Raw genomic sequence first — 27538 nt, forward strand, 5'->3', positions numbered from 1 at the left:
GGATTCATTATTTTATATTGATGTAATTCAGAAGTTTGATTTTTTTTTTTATTTTTTTAAACGTGGTTCTTCTTCTACTGTTTTCTATTAGACTATGTTAAAACACAGCTGTATTTCTTCTCCTTCTCTGTGTTACCAAAACAAACCATATAGTACAGATAAAAGTAATTCACCTTGTTTTTCTCTGCCAACAGTGAATAAAACTCTAGGAGGTACTTGGAAAACAAGCCTGTTGTAAGGAAATATTTTTGCAATAAAATCCTTTTTCTTTTAAAACAGCATTTTAGTGAGGAGGAGGGGTAATACCTGCTGATACAGAACAGACTGCAGAAATTGAGTCAAATATTCTTTCAAAGGCTTGAATCTTAATTGGATCCATCATTGCACTGTTTTCTGGTACTGAAATGCTTCAACCATGGCAAATTGTTTGCATGGTCATGGTGGAAACCAGTTTCCTTTCAGTTCTTTAAACAGCAAATGCACTTAAAAGTTGATGTTTAAAAATAAACTGCTGAACATTTCCACAAAGAGTCCTTTGTTTCTCTTCTCAGACTGTAGTTTCCCAGCTTCTGATAGATACACTTTTCTTTTCTATGTCTAGTCCATCTGAGTTAACTTCAACACAGAAGTTATGATAAGATGTGCAGTTGACAGAATCTTTCCAGAAGAGTTAACCTGATCAATTGTGCGTTCGATCTTAACCTGTGCAAGGAGCTAATTCTTATGAGTCCTGATACGGTTTCGTTTTCCAGTATGCCAAGATCTCTGCAGTTTCTTCATAAAACTATTTTTTAAATGCAAAAATTGGAATCAAGACTTAACTCAAAGATACTGTAAAACATCCCAAAAATTTAAGCAAAGATTTGCTTAATAAATGCAGGTGCAAGAATGTAAATTTGGGAGGAAGTGAAAAATATAACAAGAAAATGGCTGTGTTGTGATTTCTGATAGAAATCTGTCTGCATTTACAGAAAACATGCAAAAATGTCAGAAATATCTTCACTGAAATCTTAAGCAATATATAATCAAAGTTTCCAGCATAATTTTCAGCATAAGGATATATGAGAATTTTACAATTGAAGAAACACTTATCATTATGAATTCCATAGAAAAATTAATTCCTTTTTGTCTCTGTTTTTCTTAAATAATTCACATAAACAATCAGACAGCATCTGTTATAACAAGGAAGATTGGATCAAGATAGGAAAAGTGAAATTAGCTTTACATGCAGTGAATCTATCCATTTCTAATAATATTTTAAGTCATAGGGCTGTTCCAGAGAAATCTTATTTAGCAACTGTTTCATTAAGAGAGATTTGTTTTTTTTCATTCATTAGGTTGCATGTTTTGACATTGGAGTGATTTCAATGTGACGTAAAAAATACTTTGATTTCAATACAGCTTTTCCTTATCCTCTTGTAAAGAACCATCATATTTGAGAATGCATTCTTGTACAGGCAGTACAAAAATTTGTGCTAGGTGTGGAATTAATAACACCTAGATGTAGTCACAGAAAAGTTAGTTAAATCTTTTCAGCTAAATTCCTGCCTGGGTCAATCAAGAAAAATACTTCATTCATTTGTTAATTTACAAAATGCTAGACAATTAAATTAAAATGGAGCATATCACCTCATGAGATGTGTTAGTCATTGGTAGGGGGAACTTAACATCAAGTTGATAAAAGAGATCAGTTTTATCCTGTATTTCTAAACTATAGCTTTAGGAAAGCATTAAAAACTAAAGGGCTGTAGTAGGTTGGCCATAACCTGTGCTTAGTGTGAGCACCTCCATTAGATTGCAGCAGCGTGACTGCTTGTGCATTTCGAACATCATTGTTAGTAGTTGCTAATACAGAATTTTTAAATTATTTGAGTGATGCTTCCTTTTTAGAGGTTAGTTAATATGTTAAGTTAATAACAAGTTTCGTTAAGAGCTAGAGAGTTTAGTGGTTTGTTTTTTTTTCCTGTTGTGTTAACCCTGCCAACCAGGTGGTGATGCCATGATTTCCAGTACAAAGTGTACAGCCGAATTGGTATCTTGATAGTATACGTTGTACCATGTCAACACTTGGCAGTATTTACTACTTGAGCTAAAAAAGTAGTAATGGATAACGTCAGGCAACATAAGAACCATTTACATCAATTTTATTGGGATATTTTGTTTCTCTTACATAGATGATTTTGCTATCTGATTTTGGTGGGAGGCAGGTCATACTTTTCAATATAACTGACAACTATGAGTTAACAGGTTCAGGCAGACCCCAGGAGATCAGGAAGAAGTATATTCTTCCCTCCAACTAAATGTATGTTATTGAACTGTGGGTATCTTCATAAAAATATTAATGTTCTTAGCCCAGATGGCTACATATTTTCAAAGTACTTAAATGACTACTGTGGCAATCCTTGGAGGCCAAAAATGGGTTGTATTGTCACTTTTTTTTTTTTTTTCAAATTACAAAGAAGGGGCAGATTGAGAACCTGACACTGTAACTTTTAATAGCGGTTGAAACAAGGGTTAGGGGGAAAGAACCTTGAATAATATATTGAAATAATACTGGAATTAATTAAAATAATAATTGAGAAAGCCACAGCAATTTCACTTTGTGGTGGTTTATAAACATTTTGTGTTGCCTACAGTATCCCAGTTATCATTGAAAAACTGGGAAAAAAACTGACAGCCTGATTGTTTTTCCATACTTGCTCATGTAAATATAATTGTATTTAAAAATATAAAGTAAGAGTTAAACAGTATACATTGCATATTTTAAAAAAAGCTAACACTATGCCTTTAGGATCTTCTGTTGATATAGTTTATTCAGCTTTTGGTACTTCACTGAGCAATGTGGCTATTGGTCATGTTTTTTCTCTAGGGAGATTCATGAGCAATGGAGCGTAATGTTTTGTCAGGTTTTGTTTGTTTCTTTTTTTTTATACAATGTGCACAGTTATCACATATTTATAAGTAAATAAAGGTTAAAGAAATGTATTTTTCACTTCAGTCTAAAGATTCTTAGTCCTTGTGAGGCTAGACTTCTTAATTTTGTTTTTGCTTTTGGATGGCTGAGTGACTTGTAAAAGAAGAGTTGACCTAATAAGTCATTAGTAGAAAAACAACAGTATCTTTGTTGTTTCAAGGCTATTTCTTCAATTATAATCACTGATCTTGCATGCAGGTAAACACCATATAAATCAAAACTTCTGTTGATCTTCAGAATTCTGTTTTATCATTTAATAAGATATGTTTTGCTCTGCACATTCTTTTAATTGTACATTGCTAATACGATCACGAGAGTTACTGTGCAATAAGCTACAGTGTGTTCCTCCATAGAGTTTGTGCAGTTATAAATGAAATATAAAAGCAGAAAATGTGTCCAACATGTTTTATCAAATAGGACTTGTGTGTAGTTAATGTATGCAGCAGTTCAAGTACTATCGAATGTAAATGATGAGGTGATATTGATGAAAGGAGGGGATTGAGGTCTCGAGGGGCGCTGATGACGGATTGAACAGAAGCGGCCTTGCACCGCACGTAACTCAAGTCTGTCGTCTTCACCGCTCAAAGCCATAATGGGAGGTGGCAGTCTGAAATGAGTTGCCACGGCAAAGAGTATTATTTTTGAAATGCTTTCACACAAATCACTAGGCCCTGCATACAACTTAGTTTCATGCTTTAATGTCATCAGGAGGCACAAATTGGTGTGTCTAATTGTTTGCCACCTGCCAGCAAAATGAGCTGCCAGCCAGCCAGACGGGTTTGATTGTCTGTCAGCTCTTCAATAGATTGAGAGTGACATCAAAAATTTCACTTCAAACTCTGAAGCTTTGAGCAGCTTTTCAGAGACCTCTTCCCCACAAGTGCTTCTGGACAACTGCATTTTTCAATTAGTTTTCAATATATTGCTGCCTTCTGCCTCATCTGTCTTAAGGTAGATGTAATTACATTATGAGCTATATAAACAGATTTCTGGGACACTGGAGCCTGGATTCTCAAAGTTATGACATGTCTTTTAACATCAGACTGAGTTCTTTGAAAATGGCATCCAGGATGACATTTTAGAAGAAAACACTAAGGGTTATTTCACCTAGATTTACATCTAATGGAGCATAACTCTCCAATAATTCCTTTTTGCCTTCTCATCTTTTGTCTGACAAAAATCAGTCCCTGCCATTGATTTTTAGGGTTTGGGGATTTCTTCTCCCTGTTTTTGTTTTGTGGTTTTTTTTTTTTTATCAATTTACATTTGTCCCACTAATTGCAACCCAGACCATTAATGTTTGTGAATTTATTTGTGATTCTACCATGTACTGCATTGTGAAGCTTACATTTGTTCCAGTCTACTTTTTTCTAGTAAAGAACTTTTAGAGGCTTCGAATTATAAAAAATGAGAGCGCTTATGGGTTTATGTCTCATTTATCATTTTTTCAAAGTGAAGTAATTGACATTTGTTTTCAGTATATAGCAGAATTATTTCAATGGAAGGCATGCTTGCACAAGCAGAAAATAGATTCTAGAGTTCCTGGAAGTGAGATCGATTATTTTTGCTGCAATTAAATATCTTACTCCCTTTTTATCCATTATCGCTTCATGAACTGGAATACTATGGGCTTACATAGTTTGTATGCTCACTGAAGTCTTTACAGGCATGTTTTAAATATTTTGAAGTATACACTTCTGAAGGACTGTAGTCTTGGTTTTGGTTTGGGGTTTTCTCCCATAAAAGGTTCTTGGAGCCAAGTTTAAAGGTATTCATGTCCTAGAAAAGTTGGCTGTCTTGTGAAATTCAGTCAGAAACGCTACATGCCAGCTAGTACAGTGAAAGAAGTTCTTCAGAAAGTAAGTTAGTATCTTTTATGTATATAGGCTCTATTTAGGAGGACTACTTAGAGTTTTAATAGAATTAACTGTTATCTTTTTTTTTGTTAATTCTGACTGACAGAATGGGAAAAGGAAAAGAACTGTGAGAGACGATGCACTGAAGAATCAAGAGATTCAATATCAGTCTGTTGTATCATTGTTATGCCCTGGTCTACAGAGTCATTGAAATAAAGTAGTTACATTAGGAGGTTATGTTCCTGTTGGAATCATTAAATTCTCCAAAATATAATTGCTGAAAAAATAGATTTTATTTTCCTGAAAACTTAATGAAACTGAGTTACGAATAAATGTTTTAGTCTTCTCCCAAGAGAAAATACTTTGTAAAGTTCATAATGAAAAGCATTTGGAGATAGAAAACTGCACCTTTCCCATGAACCAAGAAGAGACAGTTACAGGTGCCATCTGCACTTAATCATTTCATCCCCCATTACTCTGAGTATCAGTAGTTTGTGAGCATGTGAATGAGCACTGGATAATCAGCAACATACATGTTTTATAAAGGACTGGACATGTACATATTAGTAACTTACAGAGAAGAAAAGCTAAGCTTTCTTTTCAGAAGTTAATCTAATTATAGGAATAATGCAACATCTAATACAGCAGATAAATTGCTCCCAAGTTTCTACTGTAATTTCTTCAGAAATGTCTGGCAGATATTGCTGTTTGATACAGAGTGCTTCTGTGAAAAATTTGCCTGAAGTCTGTACTGCTTTTTATTTTCCTGCTGCTGCAGGATGAAGAAAGGAGGAGCAGAATATTAATTCAGCCTTAAGAGGTTTCACATATCCCAGAAGAGGGTAAAGTGATTCTAATTTAATTGCTGCTGCTCAGATAGCTAGGAAAAGACATACAGTATTGGAGATGTAACTCTGACCTCTTGATTGACCTGACTGATTAGGCTGGAAGGCCTTTAAATTTTAAAACAGAGAAGAGATACAGAATGTGGTTGGACTCCATGATCTTAACCGTCTTTTCCAACCCAAATGATTCTGTGCTGCTTAACTTGATTTGTCTGTCACCACCACTAGGTAGCTAAATTTTAAGGAAACTTAAATTGAGAAACTACTTCTTTTTTTTTTTCTCTTTTTTTTCCCCCCTGCTACTGTCTTTTTGTGGTTCAACATGCTGATGTTACTGTTTTCTATTTAGTTACTTAATGCTAATTTTTAAAGCCCATCAGAATCCTGTAGCTATTTGCTGAAGGTAATTAATGAACCAGTGATACGTAAATGGTATGAAGGCTGAACCAGCAACATTCATCTTAAGCATGATAGGAATTCCTAGCACTTAAGTCTTAGGTTTATAATTCGGAAAGGACGCTTGGAGTAACAGAATAGTGATTGGTAGTCACAATTCTCTTTAGAATTGTAAACCACCATATGAACAGAGAAATAAAATCAGTTGCTACAGCAAACTGCTACTAAGCTTTTGCTGACTATATCATCAGGGATCATTTCAGACCAATATGATATGATTCAGAAAAATATGGACCAGTTTGGAACATTTTGAAATACACTGTATAAAATAAGGCCTAAATTGAAACGATGGAAAGAAATACCTGATTCCTTGAAAGAAATACCTGATTCCTGACAGATACATTTAAGGCATCTATCACATTAAATTCTTTCCTCCATTCATATTATGCTTAGGTAAATAGCTGTATTTCTTTCATAAATCGGATTTGTTTTGAATGTTAGAATGGTTTGATTGGTTGAGGGTTTTTTTTTACTTGAAAGCAGTCAGGCGTCCTCTTCCACCATTCTTGTTCTGCTGTTCCTCTGTTTTGCACATTTTTGACTATTCCATTGTGTTGTTCTTACAGTTTTTTAGTCTCCTTCATCTGGATGTCATTCTGTATTCACTTGCTGTATTTTGTTTTATCAGTAGGAATGAGACATTTTGACAAGGTCACCATGTATGATGTGTCATAAAACTGCCATTTCTCTCAGTCTGGGATGATGATGTCTCACTGATTTCACCTATTCTTATGGTAGAAAGAGGGAGAATGGTATGAACAGCAGCAGATTAAAACTCAACCTATGACACTCATGATGTTGCTTTATAATTTGTAATTTAGCAACAATTTATTTATTTATAAGGGTATTTATTTATAAGGATAACTTATAAGGATTATTTATAAGGAAAATTTATCAGGATAAATAATATCCTTATTATAAATAATATCCTTATTTATCCTGCAGAAGAATGTCAACTATATGTAGAAAATCCCACATATGTACCTTTGGGATCTGGGCCGGATTATCCTTTCTTGCTATGGGAGCTGAATTTCAGTCTGAAAAATACACTCTTAAGAAAAGACTCTTTGCTTTTATAGGGGGGTAGTACATTTAGGTGTTGGATTAAATGACATTTAAAGGTCCCTTGCAAACCAAACTGTTCTATGATTGACATATGTGGTCTTTGATATGGTAAATTAAGTGATCTTTGGAATACTCTGAAAGACCACTGAGCTGTCTGAAAGTAAGGAAGGAGAGCTTGCATTTAATATCATCTTTGGAGAAGTAGCAGGAAAATAGCAAATACTTCTACAGCAGTTTTATCAGCAACTCAGCAGATACCAATACCAGACTTTATAGGAAGGAAAAAGATATTTTACTTAAAACCCAAACCAAACCGGACCTCACTAGGTCTGGGATCGGCTACAATGGCATGGAGGGCATGGGATGCCATCCATCAAGCCTTCCTCACATTTCCTAGGCTCTTCATGGGCTGGCAATGGTTTTTAGGTTTTGCATATGCCTTTTTTTTTTTTATTATTATGGAGCTGCCAATAGGCTTTCTGTCCTTCTCTACTTCTGTGGATGTCTGAGAGTTCACTGCTTTTTGACTCCAAGGTGTGGTTATTTTGTGAAGCTGCACACATCTATAGCCTTGATAACCTGATCATGATGCCCTCCTATTGCAGTTCTCTGCAAAGATGCTGTAGGTAATGATAGTAGTTTCCTTATTAATGTAACTGGGAGATGCTCCCACTTCAGGTACAAGTCCTAATTTCTTCTTGTGTTTCTATGGCACTAGAGGGACATTGCTCTTGTGTACTTATTCAGTGTTCCTGTAAAAACACAACTCAAGTATTTGATTGAAGTGTGGGTAAGAGCTAATTTTAGGAGATTAAATGTTCCTATAGAGCAGATTAATCTAACCCATGTAGACCTGGCTTTATTCACATGTAGCTGCTCCTATGTAAACACTTCATATCAGCAACAATTGTAAGACATTATTAACTACAGACAAAAGCAATTATTTTAGGGTCACATATCTTAATCAATAGCTATTGCATTGTGCAAACTCATCTTCTCCTAATGTAAATGGCAGGAGACAGAAAATCATCAATATGCCTCGAATTACCTTTCTTAACAGTACATGCTTCAGGCTGGTGGTAAAACTGTTGTTCAGAATGCAGAGACATCAGCTGGCACTGTTAGCCCTCTGAAAAGAGTGAGAAAAGAATTGCTTAAGGATTCCTTTGCACAGTTTCATCATACAAGAGAAGATCACAAAAAGTAACACTTCTATATAATTCTCACAGTGGCTTCATCAATACAGTTTGCATCACCAGTCTTTACAATCCAGGGAGACTGGGGATTTAGACATATATGAAGAAACTACATTACTGTTACAAAATGTTCTGCACCTTTTGCTCCATCTTATTTACACAGAAGTATAACAAAATAATTACTAAAGGAACTTCTAGAGCAAAATGCAGCCTTACTACCCTAAATAGTTGCATTTTCTTGTTTTTTATTTGATCACAATAATAAATTTTAAAGAAAAGTGCATCTGCTTAATGGGAAAATATATGTATGATGATGAAAATCTGTATCTCAACATTAAAAACATTTTTTCAAGTTTGGTTTTTTTTTCACAGAAATTTGCTACTGAAAGATACTTATTAGGAACAGTTTTTGAATAAAAACGGAAATATTAAGTGGAAAAATGTAAATAGTCTGCACTATGAGAGCTGTCCAGTGTTGAAAAAAATATTAATTAAATGTCTGTATAATATTTTTCTCCTCTTTAACATGCAGAGCAAGTCTTCTAGTTTCAAGACTTTTTCAAAAAGTGTTTTAAGTTTAGATAGAAATAGGTTTGTTTGAAATCAGTGTTACTATATGTAGACGATGTCGGATTTATTTTTTTTTTATGAAAGGCCTGTTTTCTTCTTAAAGCTTCAAATTCTCAACCATGCTTTTAAAACCTTGTTTTTAAATGGATGTGATAGCAGTATTGTGAAAGCATGTATTTGCTGTGTTGCATTTTAGGTCTTCAATTTAAATGATGTGTTGTTTATTTAAGTGCATATGAAAGTCTTCTAGAAGCCTTGAGTGCAAAATTATGTTTGTTTGTCAGCTATAGCTAGAAGACTAGTATGTGTATGGTACTGAACAATCAACTGCTATATTCAGATGACTGGCAAAATAATTGTCTTCTTAGATAACTTCAGTAAGATCAACAAATTAACATACTCAGACTGCATGCATATAGACTGCCACTATGCTGCTATCGTTTCCAACACAGCATTTTATTTGCAAATCTTAGAACACAGGCGGTAGTGGTGTCTGCAGAATATCACCATGTGGGTACTGAAAGACAAATTAAGTATCTCAGAATCACATGAAGCTGCAGTCAAAAAGATAGGAGTATGAGTTTGGGTCCATTCGTATACCCTATTTCTGAAAGGCTAAGAAAACTGACATTTGTATGTGTTCCTTGGCAGTGCTGTTGTAACACAGCATAATCTCATCATAAACAAAAAATCTTACTGACTCCATGGTGCAGTTCTAGTAAACTGCTGTTTCTTTTTCCACAGGAGTGTGGTTGTACCAGTAAAGAAACCCCCTCCAGGTAGTCTGGCTGTTACCACGGTGGGAGCTGCGACTGCTGGGAGTGGACTACCACCGGGTAGTACACCTAATATATTTGCAGCAACAGGAGCTACACCAAAAAGTATGATTAATACAACAGGTATTGTCCTTAAATATTTTTGTGACCCTCATTATTTCTTGTTTGTTTTTTGTTTTGTTACTTTTAGTGGCATTTTGGTTTTTAATCGTCTTTTTTGTTATGGTTTTTGTACTTCTAAAATAAAACCCTGGAAAGATTAAATCATGGCCTTTATTAGAGCCTTGCAAGAGAAAATAAATGAATAAATACCCTTAATATTGTTTTCTAAGAGTGGTTTAGAATTAAATGAGCAAACTTCTCTAGTGCTTTGCAATAGAAGAGGTTTATATGATATATACCAATTATGTATCAGAGAAAGTAAAGACAACAAACTGCTTAGTAAATATTATTGTAGATTGTGGAGGATTAATGTTTTGGGCAATTACTATTTGTCAATAAAAATCATGCTATGCCTTTTTGTAAGATTCTTCCCAAAGAACATACATAATTTAACTGTAGTCCTGTCTTAACAGGAGTTTATTGTGACCTAAAGAAGGAGGACAAGACCTTTGTTTTTGAGGGTTTTTTTAATCATTTAATGATGAGATTATCTATCATGACGGAGCCAGTTGACTGTGGAGACTGTGGTTTTTAGTTCAGAAATGAATCCCTATCAAGAGCAATTGATGTTTACTTAAACTCCTTTGAAATGTCTGGCTAAAGTCTTTTTTTTTAAAAGAACAAGCAAAAGCACTTGAGAGAAGAGCTCTCTTCAAGGATATCACAACTTCACTCAAGGGTTGAGAAAGTAAAAAAACTCCCTGGGCTTGCATAAAATGGAGGGGGAAACTTTTGGCATCCTTTCACTTCGTGGAATAATATGAAGGCACACTCATTGTTTTTTCTTTCCTTTTGCAGATTACATTTAATACCTGGTAATTGAACTTTGATTTTTCTAAGGAAAAAAAAAATCTTAAATTCTAATTCTCCTGAGGCAGACTGGAGAAATGAATGCTTTGAATAATGTTACCACTTTTATGAATAGTTCCATTTGTCTAGCCACTTCTGTTAATCCTGAATGGATTTCATTTTAGGTACTCTTGTGTCATGCAAAAAATATCCTTCATTGGAAACCTTGTTTTCCAAGAGATACTGAATAGTGTAAGCTTTTCAGTCTTCTCACTGATTAAAGATCTGAACTGTTTTGTCTGGAATGTATTAGGTCTTCTTTGGAAGTAATTGCATTTAAGAAATCAGTAAATTCCAGATACTGTTCTTAGTACAGGACACTATTGCAACATTTCATGGTCCATTCACTGTGGGTTAAAGGCTGGTTTTTGGTGGTGGATCTTTTTTTTTTTTTTTTTTTACTCTTGAATACAACTGGTTTTGTCTCCTAGTTTATGGATTAGCTTGATTAAAGGAACAGTATTTATTCAATTGAATTTCAGTGAATATCAGATTTAATTAGAGCTAGATATGTACTGAACTTCTTTAGTAAAGCCTTTTATGCTTGAATTCAACTGAGCTTTAGTGATGAATTCTCAGAAGAAATAGTTTGAAAATGCCTTCCCCTCTAACCTTTATTCAGTATTTGAATTTTATATCAACATTTTAGAAATGCTAAGCACATTATTGATAGTAAAAAAGAAGTAATAGCACATCAAAACCATGTAAACTTAAATTAAACTTATTAATTAAATTAAAATTATTACGTTGCCATTTTTAGTTAAGCTGTATCCTACAGTAATTAAAACACTGATGATCTGTGTCAGATTTTGAGATACAACAGAATGTATCCAGGTACTTTTCTGGTTTATATGCTTGTAGTCTGTGAAATTATTGATCTTATTAATAATTTTAGAGTAGTGTATGGAATTTGATTGAACAGCATTTTTTTAATATGTTAAAAAAGAAAGAGTATACACAATTTTGTAGGAACACTAGATGTCTCCCCAAACCAATTTACATTGTTTTTACAGATACTCTAGAAACACAGTTTTATCATTGAGATATTCTGTGCTCAGCTTCTGTGAGAGGATGTTTTGGTTTTTTTTTCAGTTATTTGTGGATTGCTGTTGATGTTTACATTCCATCTGCCATCACTGTCGTAGTCAATGTCACTGTCACAATGTAATGAGATGTATGTTACTGAAGTCCTTTTAGTGTTTTGAATGTATCTTTTGGGAGATAGGTTTTCTTCCTTCATCTCTTTTTGTAAGAAACTGGTTTTATAGGTTTTAGATTGGATTTCTGTCATTCATATCCTGATTCTCACTTCTATGTTAATCCAGTAGTTTTAGGTCTGTTTCACCTTCTCTTCTGGGAGCCTAGCTGATTAAACAACTTTGCAACTGCATTTTTAGACAACAACTCTAAAGAAGAAAATTTGACTTTGGAAGGAAAAGGGAAGAAGCAATAAAAAATTGTTATCTATGTATATGTGAATATAAATATGTAAATAATATTAATACATGCACATACATATATACACATATGTATAAAGCCTTAACATTTTTTAAACTACCTTATTCCAAGCAAGTTATTGTCTTTTCTAGGCAAGGAGAGATAGCCTACCTTATATTTTTGTGTTTTCTTCTCAGCATGTTTGGGTACATTTGCAATTTGTATTTAGTCCCAGTCAGAATCCACAATGTAAGCCACCTCCCACTTGTGTTATTAAAACAGGAGGTTAAGTCAGTTCCTAGTCTAAATACAGAACCTCCATAGTTACTCTACTGTCAACAAGCTCAGCAAATCCTGCTGCATTTTGATATACTGGGTTTAATGTGTATTTTCTTAAATGAGAGAGATTTCTGATCTTTACCTGATCTTTTTTTTTTTAATCAGTAAAAAAAAAAAAAAAATTCAAAATAATAATTAATAATCATCACTGATGCCAGGTAATTTTTCCCCATAACCAGCATTTAGCCTCCACTTCACTGTCAGCTCTCTGCTTAAACAGTTAAGAAACCATAAATGCTTTGTACAGCTTCTCAGGAAACTGAAAAATAATGTCTAATTATGCAATGTAAAGGGCAGTGATATATCAGGTGCTAAAACTGGCCAGCAATAAGGACTTTCCAGTTATCATTTAAAAAACAATTACTAGAATAATGTCATTGATCTCTAAAGGGAGGTTCTCCAACCCTCCTTTCTAACTTGCATAACCCTTGCCTGTTGTCTTCACCTCTGGTAGCATTGCAGTCCCTCAGGCTTTGAACTCTTGACTACAAGGCCATTTGTTGCTGCCTCTCTTGCAGTGATGTGTTGCACAAGGACTGCGCAGCAGAACAGGGAGGGCATTTATCAAGGTGCTCTCACAACTGATCGTGGCCACTCTGAGCCTTTGCTGGTTTGCATCAGAGAGGCTGAACTCGCAGTGCTGTTTCAGCAAACGTGATAGATTGGCATTTAGAGTCTAAGTTTAGCCCTTAGCTTTGACCCAGACCACTTAAAGTATAAATGTATGCTCTGTCTGCATCTGTTTTCTGGGTAGCTGTTCACAACCCGTTGAAATGATACACTCACTGCCCTCCCTGGTTTAAGATCTTAAAATTCTTCTCGACTCAAGGAAGGACACAGAAAAACTACAATTTGAGTCTTTATACTCCTCACATACTTGTTTCCCTTATTTATGAAAGAATATACATTTTCTATCTTCTCATGACATTTTTTTAATTCATATTTTATTTTCTGCCTATAATTCTAACAGGGCAGCCAAATATATAGATATATTTTAAAATATTAGTTAAACTTCTGTTTTCCACTCAAGCTCATCTTAAATATACCTTTGTTTTAGAAAGATCTTGCTTTAAAGGATGATGTAAAAATGTTTTCATCTTTGGAATGTAATTTGAGAATAATGAAAATGAGGTAAGGATCTGTTTTGCCTGACTTTCAATAGCTTTTTAAACTTTTTATTGTTATACTAGCAAAGTAAAGTACTAATTCCTGTGATAATCATATGGAATAGTTTTAATTCATTTATAATAGCACTATTTCCTTATTTAAAATTAAAAGAACAAGACAAGGATTGTATTAAAAGTCTCTGAAAGTTATGTTTCTTCAGACTGAATTTAGACCTGTATTTTTTGGGGGACAGGTGCAGTAGACTCAGGATCTTCTTCTTCCTCTTCGTCATCCAGCTTTGTGAATGGTGCTACCAGCAAAAATCTCCCAGCTGTCCAAACAGTTGCTCCAATGCCAGAGGATTCAGCTGAAAACATGAGGTACACGAGTTCTGTTTTTTAATACTAATTGTGATTTTGCCTCTCACAACCACTTCAACATTCAAAGTAGTGGAAAAAAAAAATCTTTTAAAATGCATTTTACCTCCTTTAATATTCATTGTTGTAGTTACTCATACAATACAGTGTATATTTGTTTATTTTTTAGTACTAAGAATTTATATACTAAAATAACACTTCACTGAAAAGTGTTCAAAATATATCAAATATTAAAGCTTAATTAAAAGTCATTTTGAGTTGATCAACTTTTTACATCACTCAATAATGACAGTAGGAATTGGAATGCAAGCAAAACTTATCAGTGGAGCACTAGCAAGTTGAAAGAGAGACACAACCTCTTCTGAGCAAACAAACCCTTTTTCAGCTGGAGAGGACAAAACCAGACTTGTATTTGTGCACCAGACCTCAGCTGGTGTTGCAGGAGACTTATGCCATGGGATGGCTAATACTGCCCTTACTCTGACTGACAACCAGGAAAGTGCCCTCTGAAATTCCAGTTAAATTTTGTAATAGGTTATTATTTTATAAAACCATTCAGCTGTGCCACAGCACACTTCAGGGACAATTTTTTGACCTTTTCAAGGTCATGCCTGTCTGCCCTACAGTGGGGACACAGTGTACATGCTAAGGAGTTTTCAAATATCCTGTAGCTGACCGAACACATCAAGGTATGGTCTTAAGAAAATGGGAGTGTAAATAGCAGCCAAGCTCATGAACAAGAGAATTTCATCCCCTGAAATGAACTAGATGGTAAATAAACTTAAATCAAGGGACCTATATAATCTGTAAAATAAAATAAAATAAAATAAAATAAAAAGTATTGGTCTTTCAGTGATTTAATACACTGCAGGCCCAGGCTGAAAGTGTGAGGGCTGTTGGCTGCACTCCTAAAACGTGCAACTGGTCAAAGAGAGAATGTGTGATGCAATTAAACCACTTCTTTTGCTTCTTGTCTTTTTCATGTGTTGGGATAGTGCTTTGATGAGGATGAAATATTTTTTTGAAATTCAGTTATTAAAATATGTTAAAGTGAAACTGGACCACAAAGCAGTGGTTTTCAGCTATTTTAACCAATGCAATGTTCCTATTTTTTCACAAATATTTTGAGAATTTTTGTCCTGGAGTCAAATAAAAAACTTCAGTTGCAAATTCTGAATTCAGAATTTGAACTCAGAAGTAGTTGTAATCTGAATAGCAACTGCAATTAGCAACTGAAAAAACTTATGTTGAGCACAATATCATAAATGTAGGTAGTTAGCTCAAGAAACATCTTTTGGTCTTTTTGACCTTTTTCTGTCCCCTCCCAAGAAACAATTAAAACTTTTTAAGAGGTAACTTTCCATCTTCTGACTTTGAATTCATTGTGCTTCAGCTTTTATGAGATTATAAATTAATGTGTTTTCTTTAAGGGAAAAAAAACCCACCATCAAAACCCAAACAACCAACCAAACAAAAAACTCACTTTAGTTCAGTCATGAAAACTGCTTACATTAATCTCCACAGGGAGTCCCCTAATGATTGCAAGATTCATTACAAGGTATTATACATATGTTAGAAACAGCTGTAGAATCAGATCAGTCTCTCTCTTTTGCTGCTCTGTGTGCATGTGTGTGGACAGGAAAAGCAGTAGATGTGTTACCTGCTTCCCTTGAACCATTTTTGAGTGGTTCTCTATGTACGCTTTTTTCTTAATTCTGTTTGTTCTTTTTGAGGACCAGAACTCCAGTCAGTTTTCAAAATGTACATGCACCAGGGATTTGTATGAAGAAAAAAGGAACCTTTTCGTTCTTTCTTTTTGATTGAAATATTAATTTCTGTCCTTTGATCTGCCTTTTTAAACAGTGCTAAACTTTGTTCTCACATCTTCACAGAATATTATTCCCAGTTTCCCATGAATAGATCTATAAGTATACAAGATCCATCAGCTATCCATTTTAATTGATTCTTACATAAAAATTTATTTCCATTTAAAAATGTTTGAACTTTTTTTTTTCAATTGTACATAAAATTTTCAGAGTTAAATGTACTCTACAATCAGGCCTTCTAAACAAACTTATGGTGAAAGCATGTTTTTTAAAACATGTTTCAGAGAAGTCTGGATTAGTCTAGTAGTCCTTTTATCTCTAGCAGCAAAAGCTTGGGGTAGATACACATTGTGAATTTAAAACTCTAAGCTATGCAGGTGAAATTCTAAGAAATGTGGATGACTACCTGCATTTCAAGTATATAGTCAATAGCACAGTGAAATTCACTTCAATTAATCATCTAAAACAAAGGCTAGTGATACGAATCCATCCTTTAGAATACGAGAAAATCAGTATCTGAATTTGAAATGGGAAAGCAGGACCCTGAAAGAAAATAAGCCACAGGAATTCAGTAATTTTAAGCTAATGAATGAAAGCTTCCAATTTATTTATGTCAGCTTTCTTTTTAACAAAGGGATCTTTGTTAAATTGAATTTAAAAGCCCACATTTTTGTATTGTTTACAGATAATAGATACAATATAAAATTTAAATGCTGGTGTTCACTCTCTTAGATTCTGTCAATAAATGTAACTTTTTCCTGTAACCACACCTTCAACTGCCAATATTTTGGTGACGTAATTCAAACACAAAGAAAACATCTTCAGCCACCAGCAGTCTGAAAAGGAACAGCAAAAATTCTTGGTAGACCAAAATATGTATGTAATTTCAGTTTTCTTTTTAAGTAATCGTTTCTTTGTCTGAGATAACATGGCAGGTTTTTAATCTTGGCATAAGATTTTCAGAGGGCACAGGTGTTATGCTCCATTGAGTTTTAAAAAGAAAGGACTCTTACAATCCTTGGCACACTGCTGACGTTTGCATACTATTGCTAAGTTTGTATCAGAAAAAATTGTTTCTGATGTTTAAGAAGCAAACAGAAATCACAATTCTTTTCATTGTACAAGTGAAAATTAGAATCATAGAATCATAGAATCAGTCAGGGTTGGAAGGGACCACAAGGATCATCTAGTTCCAACCCCCTTGCCATGGGCAGGGACACCTCACACTACATCAGGCTGGCCAGAGCCTCATCCAGTCTGGCCTTAAATACTTCCAGGGATGGGGCCTCAACCACCTCCCTGGACAACCCATTTCAGGCTCTCACCACTCTCATGGGGAAGAACTTCTTCCTCATGTCCGGCCTGAATCTCCCCACTTCCAGCTTTATTCCATTCCCCCTAGTCCTATCACTACCTGATAGCCTAAAAAGTCCCTCCCCAGCTTTCTTGTAGGCCCCCTTCAGATACTGAAAAGCTACAATAAGGTCACCTCAGAGCCTTCTCTTCAGACTGAACAGGAACTCTCTAAGCTTTCAGGAGCCTCAGTAGGCAGGAAGGTAATAATGCAAAGGCAAACTGGAGAGGTGGGCCCAGGTGAACCTCGTGAGGTTCAATAAGAACAAGTGCAGGGTTCTGCACCTGGGCTGGAACAATCCTTGCTATCAATACAGACTGATGGATGAGGTGATAGAAAGCAGCCCTGAGGAAAAGGCCTTGGAGGTGCTGGTAGACGAGAAGCTGGACATGAGCAGGCAGTGTGCACTTGCAGCCCAGAAGGCAAATCACATCCTGGGCTGAATCAAAAGATGTGTGGCCAGCAGATCCAGAGAGGTGATTCTGCAACTTTACTCTGCTCTGGTGAGGTCTCACCTGGAGTATGTTGCCCTGTGTAGGAAGGACGTGGACCTGATGGAGCAGGGCCAGAGGAGGTCTATGAGAGCAATCAAGGGTTTGGAGCACCTCTGCTACAAGGACAGGCTGAGGGAGCTGGGGTTGTTCAGCCTGGAGAAGAGGAGGCTCCAGTGGCCTTCCAGTACCTGAAGGGGACCTACAAGAATGGAGAGAGACTGTTTACAAAGGCCTGCAGTGACAGGATGAGGGACAGTAGCTTTAAGCTGGAGCAGAACAGATTTAGATTGGATGTTAGGAACAAGTTCTTTACCATGAGGGTAGTGGAACACTGGAACAGGTTGGCCAAGGTTGAGGCCCCTTCCCTGGAGATGCTCAAAGTGAGGCTTGATGAGGCTGTGGGCATCCTGGTCTAGTTGGGGAGGTCCCTGCTGACTGTGGGGAGGTCGGACTAGATGACCTTTGGAGGTCCCTTCCAGCCTGGACCATTCTATGATTATGACTGATACTAATTTAACTAATTATGTTCCCTGAAAGTTGAAAAAACCCAAAATCTGATTTTCTTGATAACTGAACAAGCCCACTTCCTTCTTGTGATGCCAGATGTTATTTGAATGCTTGAATAAAAAAGGAAGTTACTTATGATTGCTTTGAGAGAATAAAAATTTTGCATTTCAGGCTTTCAAATGTATATAAAATGAGATGCCTATAAACTGAGACAGCTGAAACAGACTTATGCTTGAATATCTGACACTCTTATCATGTTTGAAAATGGGAACAAAAGTTTTACTTGTTCTTGGGTACTCTGTAAATGCTGTAGAATTTGAGGCTGACATGCTGCTGACTCTGACATGACATTTGCATTTGCTTAAAGCCATTTAAAGTTTAATCAAATTATGATCATCCTCTTGTCTAAAGAAGCTTACAGCAACTTCAAAAAACAGGTATGATTTGACATGATTTAACTTTTACTGTTAAATATCCTTCTAAACTCGGTCTCTGTTTTTTCCTCAGTATCACTGCAAAGCTTGAAAGAGCTTTGGAAAAGGTGGCCCCTCTCTTACGAGAAATTTTTGTCGACTTTGCCCCTTTCCTATCCCGAACATTGTTGGGCAGTCATGGACAAGAGCTGTTGATCGAAGGTACCGTGTCTGTTATAAAGTTGTGTTATTTTAGCTATTTGTCATGATATGAGTAATGTTTCTTTTTCACAAGACTCTGATAAATTACGGAATCAGTTGTTAATGTGATTTTACTTCCTGACATTTAACATTATTTGAAGAATTGAAAAATTATAGTTTTTGTACTTCTTTTTTTTCCATAAGTGAGATGATGTGTAAGGATAAGAGGGACAGGGATCTACTCAAGAGAGTCCAGTGGAGAGCTACCAAGATGATTAAGGGAGTGGAGCACATGCCCGGTGAGGAGAGGCTGAGAGACCTGGGGATTTTTAGTCTGGAGAAGAGAGGACTGAGAGGGGATTAAATAAATGTTTATAAATACCTGAGGGCTGGGTGTCAAGAGGGAGGGGTCAGGCTCTTCTCAGTTGCACCCTGTGATAGGACAAGGGGTAATGGATATCAACTACAACACAGGAGGTTCCACCTCAACATGAAGAACTTCTTCACTGTGAGGGTCACAAAGCACTGGAACAGGCTCCCCAGAAAGGTTGTGGAGTCTCCTTCTCCTGGAGACTTTCAAGACCCATCTGGATGTGTTACTGTGCTAGATTCTATGGTCCTGTACTGGCAGGGGGGTCGGACTGGATGATCTCCAGAGGTCCCTTCCAACCTCTAACATCCTGTGAACCTGTGATAACGTTTTGCCATCTTGGAACACGAAAACCTCTCTGTAATTTGCTTTTTCCTCCTCAGAATAATTATATAAATTTTAGCCTGACTTTGAAAAACAAATTAAAAGCATAATTAATAAGCGTAATCGATTCCTATGGAAAATGGTAAATTGAAATCGGTATTCCAACATTGTTGACGCGTGCATCTACATTTGGTAGGACACTATTTGCTCAGGTGGGTCAGCTGGATTCAGATGGGCAGATAAGGAGTTGTCCCTAGACAGGAATAAAAAGTGAAGACTTTTTTTTTTTTAAGTATCCTTGAATACGTTCAAGAATTTTTATGGGGCTTATGTGTTGCCTTTACAACTTTATTTATACATATGTTTTATCCAAGTTTTTCTGTGCTTCAGTTATTATTCCTGACAACACTAGCCCTCTTTTATTTTTCATGCTAGAAATAATTGCACCTTGTAACTGAAATCTTCTAGTCTTTTCTTTTTTTGCCTAATTATTGTTTAATTATATTAGTACTTAATAATGCCAAGGAATGCTATAGTAGCTTAGTAATTCTCAGAAGCCTTAGGGGGATTATAGTGCTTATTTTAAAGCTATGAGTAAGTTGCAGTTCTCAGTGGTTTAACATTCTCATTGAGACCTTTGAGATGGCTGTAAGATATTTGGTGGTTTCTATTCTTCTTTCAGTGAAGCTGATTGCAAAATTTGTAGTGGTGCTATTATTTTCCATTTGAAAATTTATTAATTGCACTATAGTGCTTATAGAATACCAATAAAATTGTCTTTGTTTCACCTGAGCTGTTTTATAAATTACAATAATTATTCACCAATACTGTTCTGACTTTGTTCTTTGGGTCATATTCATGGTGTGAACAATGCTCCAACAGTTCCCACTATATCACAAAGACTGAAAAGCTAGAGAACACAGGAACCCCACAACTACCTGGCAGTATGTGTTTATCTCATTGTCTGTCCAGGCAGAGACATGATTTTGTTTGCTGTAGCATTCTGTTGATGCACACTTCAAATGCTCTTCCAAATTTTGTCCCATCTGTGACTCAGGAGTCATTGTTTACTAATCAAAATAAGTACTGTCCTTCCCATCACTTTTCCTTTCTCTTCAATCGCTGTTTCTTTCCTGATTTCTAAGAACTAGTCCTTGCTTCCCAAGATACTGGAATAGCAATCTGTAAAGAAAAAATCCAAACATGGGTTAGATTTTTTTACACTGCATCCCTCAGGACCTGAATGTCTGTTTGTTCCCTCTAAAATAGCTGTTGTTTTTTATGTGTTGGTTGTTGGGTTTGTTTTTTTTAACAGAGAACTCAGCAGCTTTTATAGTCATTGTGTGCTACTTCTCTTTTCTTTCTTCATTGCCTGTATGACACCCTTGATCTCAACCAAACTGAATTGTTGTCTGCTTATGTTCCCTTTAAAAGGGAATTCTAAATTCTCTTCTAGACCATTAGCTGATTTACTTTGATAAATTTCTTGTCATTGTTTACTGAAAGCCAATGATTGTCCTTGAAGTTCTTGAAAGGAGTCTCCACGTAATGACTGTGCCAAGCGGAAGGTTTAGTGGCATGATTCAAGGTATATGAGTATATAGAATTCCTGTAGGGCTTTGATAATTTAAACATGATTTTTACTGGCAAGCAGTAATTATCTTGACAGGTTTATAGGAAATAGTTTAATCTGTTGCTTTATGTATAAAGGTTTTCACTATAACAATTTAAAAGGAGCAAATAAATGTTATGTAATCAAGTCTGAAGGTGCTGTTTTTGAAATTGATTATCACAGAAGTACCTGTTGCATTCTCTAAAGCATGTCCTTTGTTTTCTGATTATTCAAGTTTGAAACAAGAATACCTTCCCTCCTCTTTGAAAACCTCTATATGATATGAAGTGTATCATATTTTGTTAAAATCTGAATACTTTCCTTCAGGTCATCCTTGATAGCCTGTCTCTTTTTTCTGAAGCTCTCTCTAGTGCTTTTGTGTATGCACGTCTGTAATGATTACTAAATAATTTCAAATTTGATAAAAAATATCCACTGTATTGTAGCTGAGGTTTTGTGTGCTGAAGAGAGAGCACAAAGAAAAAGGAACAGAAAATAATTATTTATGCAAAATTTCCATAGTATCTGATATTTTGAGATAGGTGTTGTTAATACCCATTCAGGTATGAGGGGTATTAACAACCTCATTGGAGGAGGGGGTGTTGCCCTGGGATGGATGACTGAGAGCTTGTGGATCAGAATTTAAGGCAAGGACAGGTGATACTGTAGTGGAGTCTGCTCCCACTGCCACCTTACCAAGAACAGAGGATGAGGCCCTCTATAAACAGATAGAAGTAGCCTCATGTTCACATGTCTTGGTCTTCATGGGAGATTTCAACCACCCCAATATCTATGGGAGGGAAAGCACAGCAGTGCACAAGCAATTCAAGAGGTTCCCAGGATGCATTGATGACAGTTTTCCTTCTCCAGGAGGGCAAGGTGAAATGCTGAACCTTTTTCTAATTAACAAGGAGAGGTTGATGGAGAATGTGAAACTCAAGGGCAGCCTTGCCAGCAGTGACCATGAAATGGTGGACTTCAGGATTGTTAAGGCAACAAGGAGGGTGTGCAGCAAGCTCACTACCCTTGCCTTCAAAACAGCAGATTTTGATATATTCAGAGATCTGCTAAGGAGAGTACCATGGGATGAAGCCCTGGAGGGGAGAGGACCCAAGAAAGCTGGTCAGTAATTCAAGGATTACCTCTTCCACGCCCAAGAGCAATGTGTCCCAGCAAAGAGGAGGGCAGACAAAGATGCTAGGGGGCCTACACAGATGAACAAGGCACTACTGGACACTCCTTGACACAAGAAGGAGCACTACAAAGGGTGAAAGCAAAGACAGGTATCCTAAGAGGAATACAGAGAAGTTGTCCAAGTAGCGCCTAAAGAAAAAAACCTGGCCAGGGGCTTCAAGGGCAACAAGAAAAGGTAAGTATGTCAATGACAAAAGAAAGACTGGAGAAGAAATGGGCCCTCTCTGCAAGGAAACAGGGGACCTGGTCACTGGCGATAAGCAGAAGTACTCAATTATTTTTTTGCCTCAGTCTTCACGAGCAAGGGCTTTAACCATACCATCCAAGTTACAGAAGGTAAAAGCAAGAACTGGAAAAGTGAAGAAACACTCACTGTAAGTGAAGATCAAACTCAAGACCACCTGAAAAATCACGATTCATGGGACTTGATGGGATCCATCTGCAGGTCCTGAGGGAGCTGGCAGATAAAGTTGCTAAGGCATTATCCATCATATTTCAGAAGTCATGGTAGGCTAGTGAAGTTCCCATTGACTGGAAAAGATGAAATGTAACCCCAGGGAACTGTAGGACAGAGAATCTCACCTGTGCCCAGCAAGATCATGGAGCAGATCATCCTGGCAACTCTGCTAAGACACATGAAAAGTTAGGTGAGTGCTGGTAGCCAGCATGGTGTCAAACAGGGGCAGATTGTTCTTGACAAACACAGTGGCCTTTTGACAGTGTTGATGGACAAGGGAAGAGCAATGGATGTTGTCCACCTGCACTTGGGCAAAGGCAAATCTCCCCCTCTATGCTGCTCTGGTGAGACTTCACCTAGAGTACTATGTCCAACTTTAGAGTCCCCAGCACAAGAAGGACACATAACTGCTAGAGTGGATTCAGAGGAGGACCACAAAGATAAGAGGGCTGGAATAGCTCTCCTATGAAGATAGGGTGAGAGTGTTGAGGTTTTTCAGAATAGACAAGAGAAGGCTCCAGGTAGACCTTTCCAGCGTTTGAAAGGGGCCTAGGGGATAGTTGGAGAGAGACTTAGAACAAAGGCATATAATGATAGGACTAGGGGTAATGCTTTCAAACTGGAAGAAGCTAGATTTCAATTAGAATTAGTAAGAAATTCCTCACCATGAGGGTGGTGAGGCACTGGAACAGGTTGCCCAGAGAAATCATGGAGGCTTCAACCCTGGAAGTGTTCAAAGCCAGTTTGGATGGGGCCTTGAGCAACTCAATCTAGTAGGAGAGGGATTGGAACTAGATGATCTTTAAGGTCCCTTCCAACCCAAACCATTCTGTGATTCTGTGGTGTCTGAAAATGCATATACAACTTATGATTTCAGCTTTTTGTAGTAGTTGAGCTGTCTTGAATGTTTGGTGAACAATCTTACCGTCATGCCATGCCCCTTAATTTAATGGCTTTAGCTTGTACCATCATTCTGTCCCATGGAAGACTGGCTGATTTGTTCTTTGAGGACATTGAATTTAACAACTAAGCAGTGACTTCTTAACCCTTGAATGGTGTTGAAATGAACCTGCTGCAATCATCTTGTTAGCCTAGATCAAAAACTTGGTCTACTCATACTCAAAATTATTAATTTTCCACATTTGTTCTTGAAAATTCCAAAGTGCGCCTTAGTAGCAGAGGAGCTCTGTGGTGTGGAAATCTGACATTGCAGAACATAGTTCTTGGTAAAACTCTTAGTCTGTTTACTTTCTGCAGTAGTGCTCATTTTTGCCCCTTTTTCCACAACCTGATCTTTCTTCAAAGGTATCTTACTCCAGTCGGAATATCTCAACTTCCCAGAATTAGTGTCCTCTGATAGGTTGAAAAGGACTGATTTGCAATCGAATGGAAGTAATTTCAGAGGATACCAAAACCAGCCCATCACTGCTGTGGTTCATCAAGTGAGGTTCTTTCAATGCCACAGAGAACAGAAGTTGCAAAGGTTAAAATTGTCCATATAGAATCTAATTGGAAACAAACATGCAATATGTGTAGGTCACATATTTAAGCTTGGCAGCGCTCATTGTGGAGTTCCATTTAACACTTGCACAGATATGTTTTCACTAACTCTAGTTTCCATATGGTCTGCAAATTCCCTCACATGAGAAGAGCATTACAACATTCTAGCTTTTAGGTGAAAATGTTACAGGCAAGTGTAATCTGATCTATATCTGAAAGAACAGCTATGTCCTCTTTTTGTTAAGCACAGATGGGTAAAAGTATTTTCACTGCAGCTCTTCCTTGGATTGTCCTTAACTGTCACAATAGGTCCAAGATAGGAACATAGTGAGATAAAATGCCTTGCCTTCTCTTTAGGGGGATACCAAACAAACATTACCAATGCTTTTCATCTTCCAGTGTCAGTTACCTGGGTAGAAGGTCAGCCAAGTAGCCTTTCTCCAAAAAAGCTCTTAGGAATTTTTTTTGGCATACATTTGATACATGCACAATTCAAATCAGATGAAAGAGAAAACATTTTCATGCTGATATGAGCAGAATCTGTTTCTCCTCATTAACTCACCACACGACCCTATGAAAATATTCTGAAGAAGTGGTGGTGAACTACTTTTGTATGGTGTTTGACAGGAAGCTTCTTGAAACAATTGAAAAACTGCTGAAAACATTCCTTTGGTAACCACAGATAGAACTTGAGTGCTAAATGACACTACTTTAAAAGCTCTCAAGGACCACAAGTGTAGAGTCACGGTGGCATCACATCTACCAATGCTGGCACAATTTATTCCTGAACAATGAGGAGGACCATTGTAGCTATTTTGCTGGGCTATGGTAGAAGTCTGGAAATCATTAGACCTTCTGGAAAAATAAAAGTACTTTTTGTATGACCCTTGGCTTTCTCTTAGAAACCTTGCAGAACCTTTTCAGCATGTAGCCAACATGCTGAACAAAATAAATAAGTTAATAAATATTGGCGAGAAAGACAATTAAAAAAAGAATAGTGTTATGATTTTCAAATCCATGTTAACTGAAATTAGCAGCACATAAGTACAACCTGAAGCTATTCATAGTGCTGAAATTTCTATAAGCCACTTTTTGATCCTACTTCGATATTTTTATTAACAGTCTTGATTACGGTGCAGAATTGTTCTGGAGAAAGCTAACTGCTTAGACAGAGATGTACAAAATAAGGAAGCAAAAGCATTCCACTGGAGAGGTACATTAAATCATTTTGTGGACTTACTTAAACTCAAGGAAAACCTGGATTTCAACACAGCCAAATGCTGAGTTCAGGCTCTAAGAAGCAATAATATAAAGCATAACTAAAGAGTAGGAGATGAGGGATGAAGCCACGCAAAAGATCTAGGGATTATTATAATAATTTTCATATTCTGGGTTCTCTTAGCTCAATGCTGAGGCAACAAAGGCTTGTTCCATATCTAGATGCCTAGGAAGAAGATACAAGGAGGTGATTTCCTTTCTGTGCACAACTTTGGTAAAACTCCTACCATCTGGTTCTATAGTCAGCACTCCGAGAATGATACACACACACTGCAGAGGGAACAAAAGACCAGGGCACAAGACTGATTGATGAATGGAAGATAAACTCCATGAAATACAATGCAAGGAGCTTGATTTGTTTGATGTACCAAAGAGAACAGATAAAAAGAAGTTGGATACTACAGGATTGTCTTAGGCTTTCTACCAAGAAATGCTTAATCAGGGTAAATAACATTTGAGAACATGGTACTTGGGCTCTTTGTGACTCTTTTAAGTGTTCTTTCTAAATACAGTCTTCAGGTTCTCAGGAGGAAAAAAAAAGAATGTATTTATTGAATGGTTTAGGAGCTTTCTTTGTGTCTTTGGAGCCTGTGAATCCCCATTTCAGCTGTGCCATATCTTGCAAGGAATGATACTCTGCATTAACCTTAAATTTCTCTAACATTGCCATGGCTGCATTTGTTCTCATGGTCATAGATGGATGTACTTAAATGTCAGCTAGCCGCCTGCAGGGATCGGTAAAAAAAGTGTGGTTTTCTCTTGTGCTGCGGTTGCCTGCACCTCAATGCAGATGCAGTTGAGAACATATCACCTTCCCCTGAGGCATGAAATATGGCCAGTTTTCAAGTCAATGTATGAAATAAGCTCTTTTTTTCCTGATTTTTTTAATGTGTTTGTGTGTGGATATATATAATTTTTTTTAAAAAAAGAAAATAAATTCTTTAGTAATCATCTTGAAGCTCATTTACTATGAGACATTTTCTGCTCTTTCTGCATAATGAAGTTTGTTGATTCAGATAAGCTTCATATAAGGCTCAATGCTAGACATAATTTGGTCCCAGATTTCAGAGAGCTCTTGCAAGTGTGTGAATGCATAGCCCTACATATACTTAATTGTGATTTCATGAGGGTTTGAGACTTACGTGTTCACACTGGGTGAGGAGGATCAGCATTTTACTACCTTGATAACTTTTCAATGCATTGGCCAGCTTAACAGAGGATGTGTAAAAGATACTATTTTCATACAGTGTTCATGAGCATAGGTATCCTTGTGAAGAAAAGATAACCTACGATGTCTTGACTGAGGCAGTAGTTACATGTGTGTTTCATAATCAACTTCAATTATTTGTTCTTCGCTGTCATTTAGGCTATGCCATCGTTGTGTAGTAAATAAATGGAAAACTGAAAAGTGACTCAAAAAAATCTAACCTGGTTCTTCTGCATCTCTGTACTGTGTGTAGATAGAGATATAGTATTGGTACAACACTTTGCATATTGCAGCATAAGGAACATGAAAGCGATTTGATAAAGCAGGGAAGAGAGAGCAGTAGAAACTCAACCCTACTAGACATCACAGAATTCATGTTAGAAATCAAGGTGAATGTTTAAATGTTTAAAATGCTTCTGTGGGGAGGTCAGGCTAGTGTCATTTGCTGTGTGTGTGTCTCACTGGACATGATCACTCTGGTCAATTAGGGCCAGGAATATTATGGATTGTTTGGTTTGTATTGGGGCAGGAACTCCAAACTGATTTAAAGGCTGAGGAGTTCATAATATATTTCTTCTCTGCCGTGCCATTTCCCACTCCTTTCTTTCTGTATGCCCTAGGTGTCTCAGGGTGCATTCCTCTGTCTAATAAGAGTTGGTGCTTCAGGCTTATCTCAGTGAAGTTAAAGCCAGTGAACTGGAAGATCGCTTTCCTTAATTTGTTGTTGTAGAATTCCTCTTCATAGATTTCTTTTCTATCTTTCATTGTAAACAACTGCAAAAAGATCTCAGT

At 36.6% G+C, this 27538-nt stretch overlaps 1 protein-coding gene across 4 annotated transcripts in view; it reads left to right on the forward strand.

Moving 5' to 3' along the window:
* Positions 1-27538, forward strand: part of NBEA (neurobeachin) — a 486311-nt gene that overhangs the window by 184164 nt on the left and 274609 nt on the right. For all 4 annotated transcript variants that reach the window (XM_054387432.1, XM_054387415.1, XM_054387443.1 and 1 more), the window contains 3 exons: positions 9707-9861; positions 13886-14012; positions 18698-18825. In XM_054387432.1, the coding sequence (XP_054243407.1) occupies positions 9707-9861; positions 13886-14012; positions 18698-18825 (410 nt within the window). The remainder of the gene's footprint in view (positions 1-9706; positions 9862-13885; positions 14013-18697; positions 18826-27538) is intronic.

Source organism: Indicator indicator, chromosome 1 (assembly GCF_027791375.1).
Source record: "Indicator indicator isolate 239-I01 chromosome 1, UM_Iind_1.1, whole genome shotgun sequence".
Lineage (NCBI taxonomy): Eukaryota > Metazoa > Chordata > Aves > Piciformes > Indicatoridae > Indicator > Indicator indicator.